This window comes from Octopus bimaculoides, chromosome 4, assembly GCF_001194135.2.
Source record: "Octopus bimaculoides isolate UCB-OBI-ISO-001 chromosome 4, ASM119413v2, whole genome shotgun sequence".
NCBI lineage: Eukaryota > Metazoa > Mollusca > Cephalopoda > Octopoda > Octopodidae > Octopus > Octopus bimaculoides.
The window spans coordinates 90792383-90810407 of NC_068984.1; the positions used below are offsets into that span (position 1 = coordinate 90792383).

At 31.0% G+C, this 18025-nt stretch overlaps 1 protein-coding gene across 12 annotated transcripts in view; it reads right to left on the bottom strand.

Annotated features, from left to right (window-relative positions):
- LOC106883142 (6-phosphofructo-2-kinase/fructose-2,6-bisphosphatase) overlaps positions 1–18025 on the bottom strand; it is a 160856-nt gene that overhangs the window by 37757 nt on the left and 105074 nt on the right. For 2 of the 12 annotated variants that reach the window (XR_008263976.1, XR_008263975.1), the window contains exon 15: positions 4176–4272. The exons of 9 other annotated variants lie outside the window; for them this stretch is intronic. Coding sequence is in view for 1 of the 3 variants with exons in the window: in XM_052967240.1 (XP_052823200.1) it covers positions 5003–5166 (164 nt within the window). In the remaining 2 variants the exon portion in view is untranslated. Of the gene's footprint in view, positions 1–4175; positions 4273–4512; positions 5167–18025 lie in introns of those variants that run through there. One more of the 12 variants, XM_052967240.1, reaches the window with a different exon arrangement.

Consider the following 18025-nt stretch of genomic DNA (forward strand, 5'->3'; position numbering starts at 1 on the left):
ATTAATATAGGGACTTGACTCCATTATATTAAATTAAGTTATGTTAAATTACGCAATATATAAGAAAAATGTGGATGAATTTTTATATATATATATATATATATATATATATATATATTAGTATTTTATGTTAAAGTGATATTACTACGCGGATATTGTTTTAATAGACTGCATTTTTAAAATGGTGTATAATAATGCATGTATCTGTCTAACTAGGGGAATCATTTGTATATTTACTAAACCATACGGGTAATATAGGGTTAACATTATATGTTGGAAGTTATTCAGAACAAATTCAAATAAGGAACAAAAGACCAAATGTAACCATACAAGTTGTTATTTATTGCTAAGATTATGCTTAAAATGTAATCTCAGATAAAATGCATTAATTGTAATTCTCCATGCAACAGTGTTTAGTTACTAAATTAATGAACCAACTCAATATATATCCTTATATATCATCTTTTATATATACCTACATATTACTAAATTATTGTTATTTATCACTAAAATTATGCTTAAAATATATTTTATCTGACAGAATGCCTCAATTACATGACTATGTAATAGTGTTGAGTCAATTAACGAACCAATCAGTCATTCAGTCCTTTAAAATAATTATCCGTCTATTTATTCAGTTAATTACTTTTAATTTTATATTTAAGTTGTGAGGTGGGGGTTTATTAAGCTATAAACAGAATGAAGGGAGGTAACTCTGGGTTATTGAGGTCTATAATAATAATAATAACATACTCAAAAATTTAGGTCCATTATTCAATCAATCAATTAATTTATTGGTTCTATAATGGGGTTGCATATAAATATGTTTGTTATTATACACAAACATATATATATATATATGTTTGTGTATAATTATTATAATTATATAAAAAGAAAAATACGAACTACTACAGTAATTCTCCCTTCAACACATGAAATATGTACCTATGGGTATGTTTATGTGTGTGTGCGTGTGCGTGTTCCTCATATATATACCTTTTCATTCCTAAAGATAGATTATTTAAATTCCACTCTTTTGATAATTTTCTCTTTCCTCTGTATGTACTTAAACTAATAAGAATAATATAATACACCTAATAATAATAATAATAATTGATTCCTTTGTATACATATATATATAAATGTATAGATATCTATTTATGTATATTGATGTATCTATATGTAAAATGTGTGTATATATGTATGTACTTATAACTTAACCTTATGAACTTTCTAAACTCTCTGACAAAGCCCAGAGGCACACCCAAGTACCTCAATCTTATCTATCAAATACTTCTGTTCACTGAAGGGATGGAAGTAAAGTGGGATACTATGACCTCTTGGCTGAAATAGCTGTAAGAAACTATTCTACTTTCTATGTTCTACGTTATATATTTTAATAATTACTGGTATTTTTATAAATGTAAAGCATAATATGTTATACATGTATATTGTTATAATTGTTTTTTTAAAAATAAATAAATAGACATAATATAATGTCTAAAAGTTGACGATTACCACCTTGATCCCCTCCATTTTCTTCTTGTATATATATATATATATATATATATATACATACAGGCATATATTCCCACATATATGAACGCATGTACACACACACACACACATATATATATACACATACACATCCTCCTATCACACACCTGCACACATACAGGCATATGCATATCCATATAAACGAAGAGGACATGTGCATGAAAGTCGCACTTATGCACCGGACACAGTCCTACAGTCATATACATACACACATGCATACACACGCACACATATAAATTAATATATACATGCATATATACTCATATATGTACACATTCAAACAATTAAAAAGGAAAAAAAATGCGGATTCTATACATACACACGCACACATATAATTTAATATATACATGCATACATACTCACACACATACACATACACACAATTAAAAAGGGGGAAAAAAAGGCGGATTCTATCTGTGATCTTGAGGGGCCCAAAACTGTAACAGGTATTTTGTCATATGATCCAAAAAGTTCAGTTCTTGAATTTAGACATGTGTATATATGTATATACGGGAGTGTGAACGTATGCCTGTATATTTATATGTATAAATGTTTAAATATATATGTATGCGAGCAGACACCTACGTGTATATGAGGATGGAGTTGCGTGCACAGATACATATATATATGTATACGTGTGCTTGGATATATGTATACATATGAGTACGTACATGCACATAGGTTTGTGTGAGTGTGTACATATGCAGACGTTATTAACAAAGGAGGTTTTATGTCTATGTATTGTGAAAATATGGTTGCATGCATTTTTTATCTTTTATTTTTTTTCTACCTATTAGAGTAACTTCCCTTTTATTTAACGGTTTTTCATAGCGTCTATTGCCATTAATAGCCGACAAGAATGGATCACAGCTCTTTTCTCCGGCATTTGAAACTGAGTGCTATAATGACAACTTACTGATTGTCCTAAACTATACATATATAAATAATCCTCTATTTACCTAATATTGAGGTCGCATTCTTTTGTTGTCACTTTATTGTTATTATTATTATTATATATATATATATATAAAATCACTTCTGACTTTGATACAAGCCACAAATTTGAAGGAATGTAACTAGTTTGATGGTCATCAACACAATATATCTATTAGAAATATTAGGTCTTTATCTGTCACTACACTGCTGGTAAAAATATTTGTTCATCATGCATGTACCTTATTTTAATAGTAGAGGGTTATAGAGTGAAAGTCTCGTTAGTTACTATAGTGACAACAGTCTACCTATCTATCTTTCACACACACACACACACACACACACACACACACACACACACACACACTCTCTCTCTCTCTCTCTCTCTCTATTTCTCTCTCAACAGCGGTTTTTTTTTCTTGAAATAAATTTTTCTTTTATCTTTCACACACACACTCTCTTTCATTGAATTTCTCTCTCAACAACAACCTGTCATTAAAATGAGCCATTTTTTTAAAGGTATGTGTTGTCTCTATGCTGAAAAGCATACAGAAACACACTTGCACAAACAAACAACCAAAAAAAAACTATTTATATTGCTATATAATGAAAGTTATTTTTTGAAGTTGTGTTTTATTGACAAACTTGTATTTAGATTCCAATGTTTTTAATCAAAACACGTTAATCACTATGGTGACGACACTACCTATCTCTCTCTCTCTCTCTTTTTCACACACACACACACACACACACACTCTCTCTCAACAACATCTTTTTCTCCTCTTTTTCTAAAAATACATTGTGACTTGTATTTTGATCCCTCCCCTTCTTTCCCTCCATCTAATTGATGTTGTGATGCAGAGATAGATGGAGATCTGCTTCTCTTTTATAGTATGTTTATAGACATGATCTATTAAAATGTAAAGCTGAAAACAATGTTAGTTATCAATCACTAATATAATAAGTATTGTCTTTAAGCTGTTTAATATTACAGGTGCATCTCATCTTTAACAAAGTAAAAACTATATTTTTTTCTACTTTAAGCAAAACTAATTTCTTTTGTGCAAAATATCAATAGAGCATGCTATTGTTAAATAGGGATTTGGAATTAAAAATTAATATCTGCTACAATAACAATGATATTATTCGGTATACAATTTTTATGCCTAACTTTTCTTATGCAAACTTTTCTTTTCTTGACACTAAATTAAAATTCAATATAATGTTTCTAGATTTTACTTTAAGAACAGTCAATATAGTATGTCAATTCATATTTAAAAATCAATTTCATTTCAAATATAATTATCCATAAAAAAACATCATTTATACATTATGTAAACAGTTTCACTAGGATTATCATAGCATCCATACTGATATTTCAACTGGTGATTGGAGTAGAATATATGAACAGATATGTGTAAAAATAAGGGTATTTTCAGTTTTTCTTAGAGTTATTGTGATAATATTTCTAGTGATCAGGTGCTGATTTGAAATTAAGCTAAAATATATTAATTCAATTAAAATATATGGCAACAGGAAGAAAAGACTAGCTAAGAAAAGGTGTTAGAAAAACCAGAGTGCAATATCATCAGCAGTAATGTAGCAACAAGTTACTACAGGAATATCACACATACACACACATACAACTAACTATATAAGTTGGCAATCATGGCTTGATACTCCACCTGAGCAAGGGTATCTCTTCCAGCACACATGTACCAAATGGTGTCATAGTCATTTTCACTAAAGTCTCACATGGGACAGGTACATATGGGATTTCCTCTAGATGGTGGTGGTTTTGGAGATACAAAAAGGAAAAAAGGCAATACCAGAGTTAATGGTATGTATATGTAAAAGGAAATGTTTTATTGCCATGACATCAAAAGAAGCATAAAGAATGACTATATAGAACTCAGTGTGCTGACTTAGTAGATTTCTAGTGAATGAACAGATAGAGAAAGTGATATATATATATATATGTGTATATATATATATATATATATATATATATATTTCACTTTCTCTATTTGTTCTTATATACATATATGCTTATATTTTTCAGTAACTTTCCATAAAAACTAATTTTACTTTTGAATACCTCAGTACCTGGAATCAACCATTGTTTTATTGCTTCAAGATAATCTAGTAGGCATTCATGAAACAAGAAATATTTCATGACTGCCATATATACATGACTGCTATATATACATTTGTATTTTTTGTTCTGTGATGAATAAACATCTTGAGAACAAATAGCAGGCAAGTAGGTGTGATATCCAATTAAGAAAACTATGTCTTTATCATGGGAGCATATTTATGTGTTACGAATTTTTAATGAAACACATTTTAGATACAAGCCTTCAGTTTCAATGGCTGTCTGTTGCAAAAAGGACTATTTCATCATGAGTGCTGGTGATTCAGTAAAAGACATAGTTTAAAATAAAGTAGTCTATTGAAAATTCCAAACACTGGTTTTTCTGAAATTTGTTGATATTGATAATGCTTAAATAGTTCAAGTCTTATATCTACAGCAGACTGATTTCATGCAAACTTCAAAAAAAATTTTGGAGTGTTGGTTAGCGACAGAAATAGGAGATAATTTTAACTGCAGGTAATCCACCGATACCAATAAATTCAATGGGGTTTTGTTTTCTTGTCCTAAAAAAAATATGAGAACTGAAAAAAGAATTATTCAATTATATATGTAGTTAACTAATTGCAATCAACTTTCTTTGAACAAAATAAGAAACTTCAGAATCTTTTTTAAACTACTTTCATTTATTTCAATTTGATTAGATTTTTATCAAGTTAACTTTTAAATGAAATTATGTAGTTTTTTAATTATGCCTAACTATATTGGAAAAAGTTTCAGAATAAAATAAAGAATTATTTAAAATCAAAAAGTATCATCCTCTGGAAAAGTAAATCAGCTTGACTAAAAAAATCCCCAAACTCCATGAATAGTGAATAAATACTATAAACTCTGTTTGATAATTATAATTATCTTTAATAAAAAAAAAATGTTAAGTGCTCTTTAAATGGAAAACAACAATGTAATATTCTAACTAAATAGTGTAGTTGATGGATAAATTAGTTTAGCTATCATATTAAAAGAGCCATAACTGAGGAAAAATTCTACAGAATAAACTTACTTTTAAAGATACAGAGATACAGAGAAACATAGTATTTATTTTGCATTTGATATAATTTAATAGCAAATGAACCACATTAATGAAAGAGGTTACAAAATTAACTGTTTAATTATCATATTAAGATGTAAAAAACATTAACACATAAACTTTTAATTATTTGCAAATACATTCACAAGTTTATCCATTTTCAGTAAAAAACATCTTTAAAGCACTGACGTGAAATATTTATTTTAATTCAAAACAATCATATGAAATTTTAAAGATAAAACTGGATCTCACATTTTAATTCTGTTAAATAATATTGCTAGAATTTTAATTTAATGGTATGTAGATAATTTTTTAATTAATGAAAAAAAAAAAATCAAGAAACAAAAAAATAACTGATCTATTAATTTATATGGAAATAAATTTAAAATTCATAACACTGACATGTTTATAAACTGAAATTGCGGAGAGGAAACTCAATTTCTAAAATTTGAATAAAATATTTAATAAACTCACATTTTAATTTGAACCAATAAAAATTTCAGTTCAAAAATTTTGTTTTATTTGACTCCCTTGTCAATTATGAAAGCATTTTAATTTAAAAAACCTGAGTGGGGGAAAATACTGGGAGGGAGGGAAAAATTACTAGAATCAATATTTCTATCTGTTGATGATTGCTATTTTAACTCCTCATGCACATGCATCACACAAGAATATCTTGTGTGTCAATGCAGAAGTAATTAGAGTAACTCATGTCTACAGAAATTAATACTCAGAATGTAGAGTTAAAACTAAATGTTAAAAGGCATTTAGTCTATCATTTCTGCAAAGTCATCCTCATACATGTATATGAAACTACGAACAGTGTATGAATAAGTAATCAGCAGTATGTGTTTCAGAATGCAAGATGAAAAACCAATACTTTTCAAATCATATTGATAAGGGGCAATAATATTGATTAGAGGCAATACTATAAGGTTATATTAAATGTATGTTATAACCTCAAAAATATAGAAATTTTACAAAATAGAAGAAAGATAATAATGGAACATTTTAACTATAGTATTAAAAGTGTGCGGATTGGTATTAAAACGATTTCTTTTAAAACATTCTTATATAAATTTATCCTTTAATCAAAGTTTTATGTAAGAAAATTTGCTTTAGCTATGCTCTAAAAAAGTCAATTATATAAGCCTATACATTAAAACAAATTACTTATTTTGCTAAATCCTTCAAAATCATCTGAAACTTATGCAGTATATTTTGTTAGAAATAAAGTTACAAATGAGTTAATGGTAAAGGTAATTACAAGTCTTCAAAATTAAAATTTAGATTTAATAATTATTAGTAATTTTATTAAAAATTGACATTACAGCTTTTGCAAACAAATGGGAAGATTAAATTCTAGTTTTTAAAACAAGGAAAAAATTTAATTAGCTTATCATTGAAAAGATAGTGTATATGTTGCAACCAAATGCACACTGTATCAGTAAAAATATGTTTAGAAGTGCTATGTTAAAATAAATGTAAACACATTTATCAAAGTGAAATATTTGAAATTATATAACAAGAGAAAGGATGTTATTTACAATTCCATAAAACAAAGCAAGGCAAAATGTAGTGATACTATTAGTTTAGTGAGTTGAACTTTTATCAAAGAATAATAATAAGGTTTCTGCCTATAAGAACCTGAGGAAAGGAAAGAATAGTAAAATTGCATTATCCCATTTGCTTAGCTCATAAGCAAATACCACAAAATTTGTTTATGCATTTGAATGCATATGAGACAGTGACAAGCCATATTCATTAGATAAAACTGTTGATATCAAAGAAATCTGAACATACAAAATACTTTTCAGCTGTATCTACAATAGACAGTTACTAAATTATTAACAAAGTGATAATTTTTCATGAACTGCAACCCAACAAATAAAATAAAGTCAATAAAAAAACTGTCACTTCTTATTATATCGTAGAAGAATATTTGTTACAAGATAGCATTTATACATCTATAACATAGGAGCAATCAACTGAATGATAAATTGCAACACAAACACCTATTATGATTCAAGTTTTTGCTTTAATCACCCACCTAAATAAGATATAAATTCAGATGGTTATGGTCTCACAATTACATAGCATCTCACTTAAACCACACTTACATAAAAATATATATATATGAATTAATAATAATTATCAGAAAACCATTATTAAATTGCTAAATTTCAAACAAATGTACATCAAATTTTATTAATATTGTTTCCACTGCGGCAATGTAACTGTTTATTTAACCTAATAAAGTTCTTTTTCATATTTGTTAATTATACTTTTTGATGAAGGTTTAACCGCCTGTCACTATTTGCACAATAAATTCTGTTAACCCTCAAAATTTTGCTTCTTGTATAAACTATCTCTCCCCACACACTCAACATCTTATTTTTTCACTAAGAAGTTTATTCTTTTTAAAATTATTATCACCACTTTGTGTAAGCTTGTATAATATAAATTTTCAGGTAAGTAATTTAAATTTCATATATATAATTCTTTTTTTTTTAACTCTCCACCTTTTAAATTTTAGCTATGTATCTACTTTGCAGATAATAGTAAAACAGACCAATAGATTGTAGTAAACACATTCACATACATGTATCTTGAAGTGTGTGTTTGATCAAATAGTGATGATATTAAGTAGTGGTATTTCTTTGACGGATTTGAATAGGTCAAATAACATTGCATTACGTAGTAAATATGCTGTAAGTATTGATGCAGCATGGCTAAATGATTGATAAGCTTGCTTCATAGTTCAAGATCTTTTCAGGGTTGATCCCTCTGTGGGACATCTCAGATTGATTCAAGCCTTACAGGTGAAATTGGATAGACAAAATCCATTAGATGGATGGTATTTGTAGTTCAAAGGTCATGCCTTGTCGTACTGTGTAACAAATTTTACTTGAGAATTATGTTTAAGATACAAATGTCTGTGGAATATTCAACCACTTACATGCTAATTCAATGAACAGATAATTTAGTTCTCAAACAACTGAAAACTCATTACCAAAACAAATAGGGATACACTTCTTAATGAAGGCTAAGATATGAAACCATTCATATCAAATATTTCTCATGTAAATAAAGTCATTATTTGTACCATGTACAGCAAGATCAGGAATGAATATTTACATATTCATTAACACATTTAGAGAGGTTCAGATGCAAAATATGCTAGTCATTGTAGTGTACATCATAGGAGAAGAGCTTTTCCCTATTATGATGACAATGTATTCAACACACTCGGCTCATTGGTGCACAGCATTTTGGGATACTGGTGTTTCGACAGGTTTCATCCATCAAAAGCAACCAGAACTAAGCCTAAACAAAGCCATAGCTTATTTTACACTTTCAGGTGGGCTGTGTAGTAAGAAGCTTGCTTCCCAACCACATGGTTCTGGGTTCTGCATGGTATCTTGGGCTAGTGTCTTCTACTATAGCCTCAGGCCGACCAGTCTTGTGAGTGGATTTGGTAGGCAGAAACCAAAAAAAGCCAGTTGTATACATATATATATATATATATATATATTTGTGTGTGTCTTTGTCCTACATCTCATCATTGCTTGACAACTGATGTTGGGGTGTTTACGTCCCTGTAACCTAGCGGTTCAGCAAAAGAGATCGATAGAAAAAGTACCAGGCTTACAAAGAATAAGTCCTGGGGTCGATTTCTTTGACTAAAAGGCAGTGCACCAGCATGGCCACAGTCAAATGACAAACAAATAAAAGAAAAAATTGTTTGCTGATGGATGCTTATATTTGCCAACCAATAAAAAAAAATCATTTGCACTGTGTACAGTGAGATCTGGAACAAATATTTGCATATTTTTTCTTAACAGGTCTAAGCAGGTTTAGACCCAAAACATGCTGGTTGCTGTAGTATATCATAAGAGAATTAACTTCTTCCTTTTATGATGACAGTGTGTTCAATATACTTGACTCATTGGCACACAGCATTCTGGGACACTAGTGTTTCAATGTATTGTCTCTTGTCATCCAAAAACAGTTGGAACTTTGAGCCTAAACAAAGTTGCTGGCTTTGTTTACACTTTCAGAGTTTGGGAATATAAATATCTGTAAGCTGAGGAATATCTGTACATATTTTGTCAATCTTGTAAAGCTGAGCAAACAGAATACAAACCTCAACTTGTAAAATACTGAACAGCTTGCACCATTTAAAGCACCTCTCAACCAATGAGTTTTCACTTTGCTCTATAACTAATATATTAGATGTAAGTAAACCTTATTTTTACTTAACATGATCTTTTGTTAGGTATGTTGTAAGCATTAAGACTGCTAACAAATAAAAAAAGCACTAATATGATTTGTAAAAGCTGAAGAAATTAAGTAACCTATGAAGAAGTTTTTATATTGACGTACAAGAAAAGTGGTTAAAAATATACAGGGTTTATGTAATAAGAGCAGAACTGATAACCAAGCCTGAAATATATGTTTCATTAATTTAGAGACAGAAATCAATAAGATAAGTATAAAATAACTGATGCAAAATATCTGAAAGTTTTTTAGATGGCAGAAAAGCTAAGATAATAATAGCAAAGCAAATGCTGATGGAAGATAGTTCCACCAATAAAAGGTTGAAAATAGAAGGCAGGTAGCTAAAAAAAAAAAAGCTCTGCTAGAAAGAAAGGGAAAATAGCACAAAATAAAGTCAGCACAAATGAAATTAAGGAAAATCACTGAAAGAGACATAATAAAAAAAAGTGCCCTGAAGGTGAGTTGTTGGTGACCAAGCTTTCTTGAAACAGAAGTAAAACATCCTTATTAATAGTCAACCGAGTCATTTCACATAACTGAGAATCAAATATGTTAGAAAATAATCTAAAACAAAAATGTGTGGATGATACATGCACGCGCACGCGCGCGCGTGCGCGTGCGCGCACACACACACACACACACACACACAGTGGGGAGAGGAAGTAGGAAAGGTTTCTTCTCGGATATTTTACTTTCTGTGATATCATTTATATAACACATTCACTATATTTCAGAGGAGGATTCAAACTTATTGAGGTGGTTGGAATTTCTCTTACATTTCCTGAACATCAGTAAAATTTTTTTAGATACTCATTTTTTTTAGATCACCATTTTGCTTTTACTGTGGTATAACATTTTTTCTAAGAAACAAACCAATTTCGTATGCAGAGAGTAAACTACAGTGTATTACTGGCATTTTGTTAATCTTAGATTAAAAAATTAAAGTTGACCTTAGTTGAAGTATGAAGTAGGAATCATAGAATGAAATGAAACTGCTTTTAGTTCACTTCCCAAGTTACTCAACGATTTTTAATGCTCTTTATTAGGAAGTCATTGACATTTTCAATATTTTTTACATCCTTTTATTGAACTATTTCGTATTATTAGTTTTATTAGAAACAAATATTGAGATTGAAATATTTCAAATATTTTAAGTTGTTTCAAAATAAATATTTAACTAAATGGTACATATCAGTCTCAATAAAGAATTCCAAAAACAAAAAAAACAAAAAAAAAAATTTCTCATTTATTAGTTCTTAACTCACATATATATATCAAACATTTGTAAATGCATCTTTTTGAATTGCTTTCTCCACTTTCCTAACTCAGCTTTTCCCAAATAAATATTGACAAAAATTTAGTGAAAAATTCTAGTTGATCATTTTGTTTAAGAAAATATTGCAGCCTGATATGAATTTACAACATTCTTGTAGCAATATAAGAATGAAATGAATGTATAAATAGACTTGTGTTCAATATTTGGCATAGCTGCATTAGCATTTAAATGACATCAATTAAAAATGAAGGGCAAATTATCTGTATAAAGCAAGCTTGTTTTGAAACTGGACAGCAAAGCTGCCCACCACTTACCATTTATTTAGGAAAAAATACTACGAAAAGGAAAAGAACATTTATAATCATACAATATCTCAAGAAGGAATGTAATTAAATTAAGAAATTTATGACAACTAATTCCACACACAATAAAGAAAATATTTCTGCTCACCATTATTTGACATCTTCTACCATACATAATTATATATGAGAATTTATTAAGATTGAAATATGAAATTGTTCTAAGTGAAAAATCTAATGTCTTGGGTTCTTGTCCTTCACCTTACAGGAAGTGTTTTTGCTTTGGTCAGAAGCTAAATTCTTCACTTGCCACAGCAACTGCACTTCCAGATCACAACTATGGACTAAATGTACTGTTGACAGATCACCAATTTCCTTAGATTCCAAATTTAGACATACATGATATTGATTGGCATTAAGAAGGGTATTCAACCACAGAAACCATTCCAAAGCAGATACTGGAGCACAATGCAGTCCTTGAACTTGTCACATCCTGTCAAATCATCTGAGCCATGCCAGCATCGAGCAGGGGCATTAAAAAATACTCCTTTCTACTATAAGCACAAGGCTTGAAGTTTTGAGTGAGAGGCTAGTTGATTACATCAACTCCAATGCTCACTGGTATTTATTTTATCAATCCTGACAGGATGAAAGGCAAAGTCTACCTCAGTAGAATATGGACATTAAAAAATAATTAGAATATAGCTAATCAGGAAACAGCTTTAAAGTTAGACGACCTTTTTATGGAAATTCATAATCTGGTCTTATGTATTTATATTCCGACAAAACAACTATATGGCTTCATTAATTTAGATAACACTATTTCCTATTCCTCATATCAAGAACTAAATACTCCACCATTTCCAAGATAACATACTAAATGGTCGTTTTTAACAAAGTGCATACCATATTTCTTTTCAAATTCACTATCATTTTCATTAGTTGATATATTACAACATTCTTTCATGTGATCTGTGAATGTGGAAGTGAGAGATGACACCACACACACACACACACAAATATGATGGCAGTCAACTCAATATTAAGAATGACTTTTGCTCGCTAATGAGCAGGAAATAGAGATGATTGTTTTGCCCAGCTGATCTGCAGCTTTTACCATGGCTATTACACAAGCATGTGTCTTTTCAGCCCACCAACAGAAAGGCAATATTTATTGCATGACTGGCAGACAGAATGTTTTTTCAAGTGGCAAAGATTTCTGAGTTTGTTTCCATTCCTGCACCTGAGATAGACAAACTTAGCTACGTGTTGAACATTTGAAGGAATTATTATTTATAAGGTTTCCTTTTCTTGCATCTTTTGTTTTAATTTTGCATGTTTAATGCAATTATCTTCAAAACATATTCAGTAAATTTTTCTCCGTGATGTTCTGTCCAGTGCAGTAGTTTCTCAATTTCCCTTCTTCAAATCCAAAATATGGAAGTCCTTGTATCTTCAGTTTCTAAGGATATCTTTTCCTTGAACATAGTATTCCATAAAGGAGACACTTTTGAAATTCTTCCATCTTCCATACAAATTAAATGACATGCTCACTTCAGTCTGTTATATTGCAAGAGAGCTTTAATGCTGGCAACATTTGCTATCTTCATTCACATAATCTCTACAAGTTGTATGCAGAATTTGTTAAAGACATTTTTACTGAAAATACTTCAACTGATTAATATGTTTCAAATATAATGCCTGTGTCTTATAGCCACACTATAAAACAAAATGTGTGTTTGGAAGGTAGATGTCATTTTATATATATTATCAAATTCTGTTTGTGATGTTGTCCTCAAGATTCACATCCCAGATTCATATTCTGTCAAGATACTTGAAGCAAGATACAGTTTTCCAAGCTGTGCAATACATTATTGGATTAGGATTCATACAAGGGTTTCTAAAGCATGGCTGATACAAAAATAAGTTTTATTAAGGTTTATTGCTAGATTGAACATGTTTCATGACAATGAAATTTTGTCCATCAGACTTTTCATTGTGTATGCCAACACACAATGGGTCTCTTATTAGTGACAAAGGAGTGAGTGATTTAGAATTAAGCTATTTGAGGTTAAATAATTTACCGGTTGCACAGAAGCATATTTAAATACCACAGAGCAGTCACTGGAATTGATTGAAAAAAAATATTATGAAATTTTATCACCCTGCTCTGTTATCACAACTGATTAAAAAAATAGCATTCTTTACTAATTACAATACATGCTCTCTTTATCATCATTATAGGACTATATGACATTAGTGAATTTATCAGAAAAACCAACTTTCTGAGAAATACTCATAATACACCAATGATGTCAATGAAGTAGTGATAAAAGTCACTCAATGCATTTTTCTTGTTGATTGTGTGCGTGAGAGAGAGAGAGAGAGAGAGAGACAGACAGACAGAGAAATGACATATACACTCACACAAATACACACACACACACACACATGGCTCAGTGGTTAGAACATTGGGCTTACAATCATGAGGTTGTGAGTTTGATTCCCAGACCAGGTTGTGTCTTGTCCTTGAGCAAGAATTTATTTCATGTTGTTCCAGTTCATTCAGCAGCAGAAATGAGTTGTGATGTCACTGACGCCAAGCTTATCATCTTCCCACAGATTATGTAGATAATGCAGCATCCTATTTTTCCCTTAATTTGAGCCAGAATACTTTTATTCTCAAGAGCTTTTCTCTTTCTAAGTTTATGCAAAGTAACTCTGACTTCATTCTAACAAGGTGGATTATCAAGTAAGTGTTTACTGGTACTTATGGAATAAGTTCTAATAAAGAACAATCAATGTTTGATGAACAATTTAGTGGATCACTCAAATATTGTTACCTTGAGTGAAAGATTTCATTTGAATCTTTACTAAGAATTTTTCCCCTCTCGAAGGATCTTTGTCTTGTTACCTGGTGACTCTGCTGGTGCCATGTAAAAACCATCCAGTTCATACTGTAAAGTGGTTGGTATTTAGAAAGGTATCCAGCTCCAAAAACCATGCCAAAGCAGAATTCACTGGTGCCACTTAAAAAGCACCCAGCCCACTCTGTAAGCTGGTTGGCATTAGGAAGGGCACCCAGCCATAAAAACAATACCAAAATAGATAGTGAACCTTGCTGCAGTCTTGTGGCTTGCCAGCTCCTGTCAAATCATCAAACCCATGCCAGCTGATGATGATGATGATGACAGGCTTCATGGGAACAAAAGAAATTAGTATTCACTTTGTCATATACTTTTTACATATCACAAGCATATTCAACCCACCACTTACCCTTATGCCTCTGACCTCCTGATTCTTTGGCTTAACACACATGTAGGTCTCCTCGTACACATAAGCTTTGTATATACTCATTATTTTCAAAAAGTCTATGCTTTGGGTTTTAGTAATCCTCAATGTTTCTATTGAAATTCTATAAATTTCCTAAACTGTGTCAGGCAGATTTGTCTTTTAGCTTGATAATAATAAGCCTTTTTAGGCATTGAAAACTCTGCTTTCTGAAGTTGAACAGTATGTTGGACTTCAGTTTGGTTTGTACAAGACTGCAATTCACACAAATATAGATACATATACATATGATGAACTCTCCTGTGAAAGACAATGTATGAGTGTTCAGTTTTTGCTGAATGACCAGCACAAATGATTTGTTTATAGTACATTAGCTGTACATTAGCTGTACATTAGCTCATTCCCTCAATCAACACTGCCTGTACAAGTGCACAAGTGTGCCAGACATCAGATGTTGAAATGATCACAGAGCAATGTGAAATGAAGTGTTTTGCTCAAGAACACATGCTGCTTGGCCCAGGAATTAAATCCACCATCTGATGATTGTGAATGCAATGCCCAAACCACAAGGCCACGTGCCTTCACACATATACAAATAAACCTCTGTATCTAGCTTTTGACAACATGGAGAAAACCTTTGACAGGTTCCCTTGCTCCCTTATCTGGTGGTCAATGGAGAAGACATTGGATAAAGTGGTGAGAAAAGGTCTTTGGATGCTGGGCCTCATGGAGGAAATGACAAGGGACTGGGAGATGTGGCGATTTGCTGTACTTGATAAGACATGTCAAGCTTAGTAAAAACACTGTCTTCCACACATACAGGCTTGTCCTTCAGGTACTGATGCCATATAAAAAGCACTTGTGCTGGTGCTGTGTAAATACACCTGTGCCAGTGCTGTGTAAGTGTACCCATGCTGGTGGTACGTAAAAAGCATGCAAGCACACACTGTTAAGTGGCTGGCATTAAGGAGGGCATCCAGCTGTAGAAACCATGCCACAACAGACAACAGGAATCTGGACAGCTCCCAGCTGGCCAGCTCAATGTCAAACCATCCAAACCATGCCAGCATGGAAAGAGGACATTAAATGATGATGATTATATATATATATATAATCAAATTATATTATTTCTTCTTATCCTGTTTTTCATTGATGCACACCAAGCTTAGACTAACATAAAAATTGCTGACCTGGTACATATTGACTGTTCAACTGAATATCACAGATACATTTATCTCAGGAGAATAAATGTTCTAAATGATATCATATATAAATACACACACACACACACACAGATATACATTCACATATGTATATATTCACATATATACACAATCATATATGCTGACAGAGAAACATGCACAGGAAACAATCATTCATGCATATGATGAGACACATAAGTGCTTACAAACAAAAAGACACATCTTTGACATATACAAACATATTTGTATAAATTTACAATGTAATCGACTAGTAACCTCTCCACAAATTTTAAGCTTTGTGCCTATAGCAGAAAGGATTATTATTATTGTTGTTGTTGCTATTATTATTTCTATTAGAGGTTGATGTAATCAGCTAAGCCCCCACCTACAATTACTGGCCTTGTGTCAAATTTGAAAGACTGATTATTATTATTATTATTAAGTGGTGACTTAGCAGAATCATTAGCATGTTGGACAAAATGTTTAGGGGCATTTCTTCCAATTTTTTAATGTTCAGCCCACAAAAACCACTGACTTTGTGCCAACATTAGAAAGAATTATCATCATCAGCCTTAAAAGGTCAATAGCAGATGTTAATGGGTTTATCTTCACCGTTCCAGCTATTATTACAGGATATTTTTGCCACTAGGTAAGTGTTAATACTTCCATCTAGGTTAGGGTGCTTTTATAGGAAAGAGAGTCAGTCTCATTTTTAGTACAGAAGTTTTGCTTGATGCATGTGTTAATTTATGAGATGTTTAAAAGTTAGTGTTATTGGATAAGTCTGGTGTTGTTGAATACAAGAATTTTACCAAGTACCTATAAAAGTGACTGTGGTATTTATGGTTAGAAGGAAAGTTTTTGTTTAGAATATAAAATACCAGAGTTATTAGTAGCAATGCTTTTTCTATAAGGTATTGTCTACCAGGTTACATTTCTTATCCTGTTTTTTTTCTTCTTTTTCTTTTTTATGTTTCACTAAGGTGTTTGATTTGATTTAGAGAATTTACTATTTTATTGTTTCCTATAGGTCTAAGTGAGTTTTTGATTTTGGAATTAGGACAAGTAGGATTTTCACAAAATATACTGTTATTGTATACTCTACATTTTGGGTTTCCTGTGATTTTAGAATGTTGTAGGTATGAAAAATATTAGAATTTCCCACATTTTAATTTTTATATGCAGAATTATTTAGAAGGCTATAATGTTTAATGTATCCGTTATGTTATTTGTGCCTTGAGATGTCTGTGTTAGCTTTAGTTTGCATACCAACTACTCGAACTTCATCTGAGTTTTAGGGATTACTATCTTTCTGTTTATCTGATATGTAAGTTTGATTTTTAGGATCAGCTGTCGGTCTAGGTTTAGTCCTATACATAGTTTTTAATTTATGTTCTATGTTGTTTCCATTTATTGGATGTAGAATGACAGGATTAGAATGAATCTTGCAACTATTTTTCCTTCTATGGAAATTATCACTCCTAATAGTATGGTAACCATGTTCATCCAGAAGAATGTAGCACATATTAAGTTGTCTCATAATATTCAGTGTTGTTACTGAAAATTTATTTGCTGATAATTTAGAAATTCTAAGGAAAATACTCCAAACTAGATCATCTATAAAAGATCTTAGCTGCTTAGATAATTGACGTATGTAGTATAACACTGAAACCTGGATTTTATAAAAGATACTATAACAATACACAAATGGAAATGCACATGGAGTCCTAAATACTGATTATTTGTCACACAATTTGAGGTTTAAATTGCACAGCAATGACTATATAAAAATATTCATAATATTTAAAACTGCATGTGTATTTTCTGTTTGTGCAAGGTGCAGGAGTGGCTGTGTGGTAAGTAGCTTGCTTACCAACCATATGGTTCCAGGTTCAGTCCCACTGTATGACATCTTGGGCAAGTGTCTTCTACTATAGCCTCAGGCCAACCAAAACCTTGTGAGTGGATTTGGTAGACACAGAAACTGAAAGAAGCCCATTATGTGTG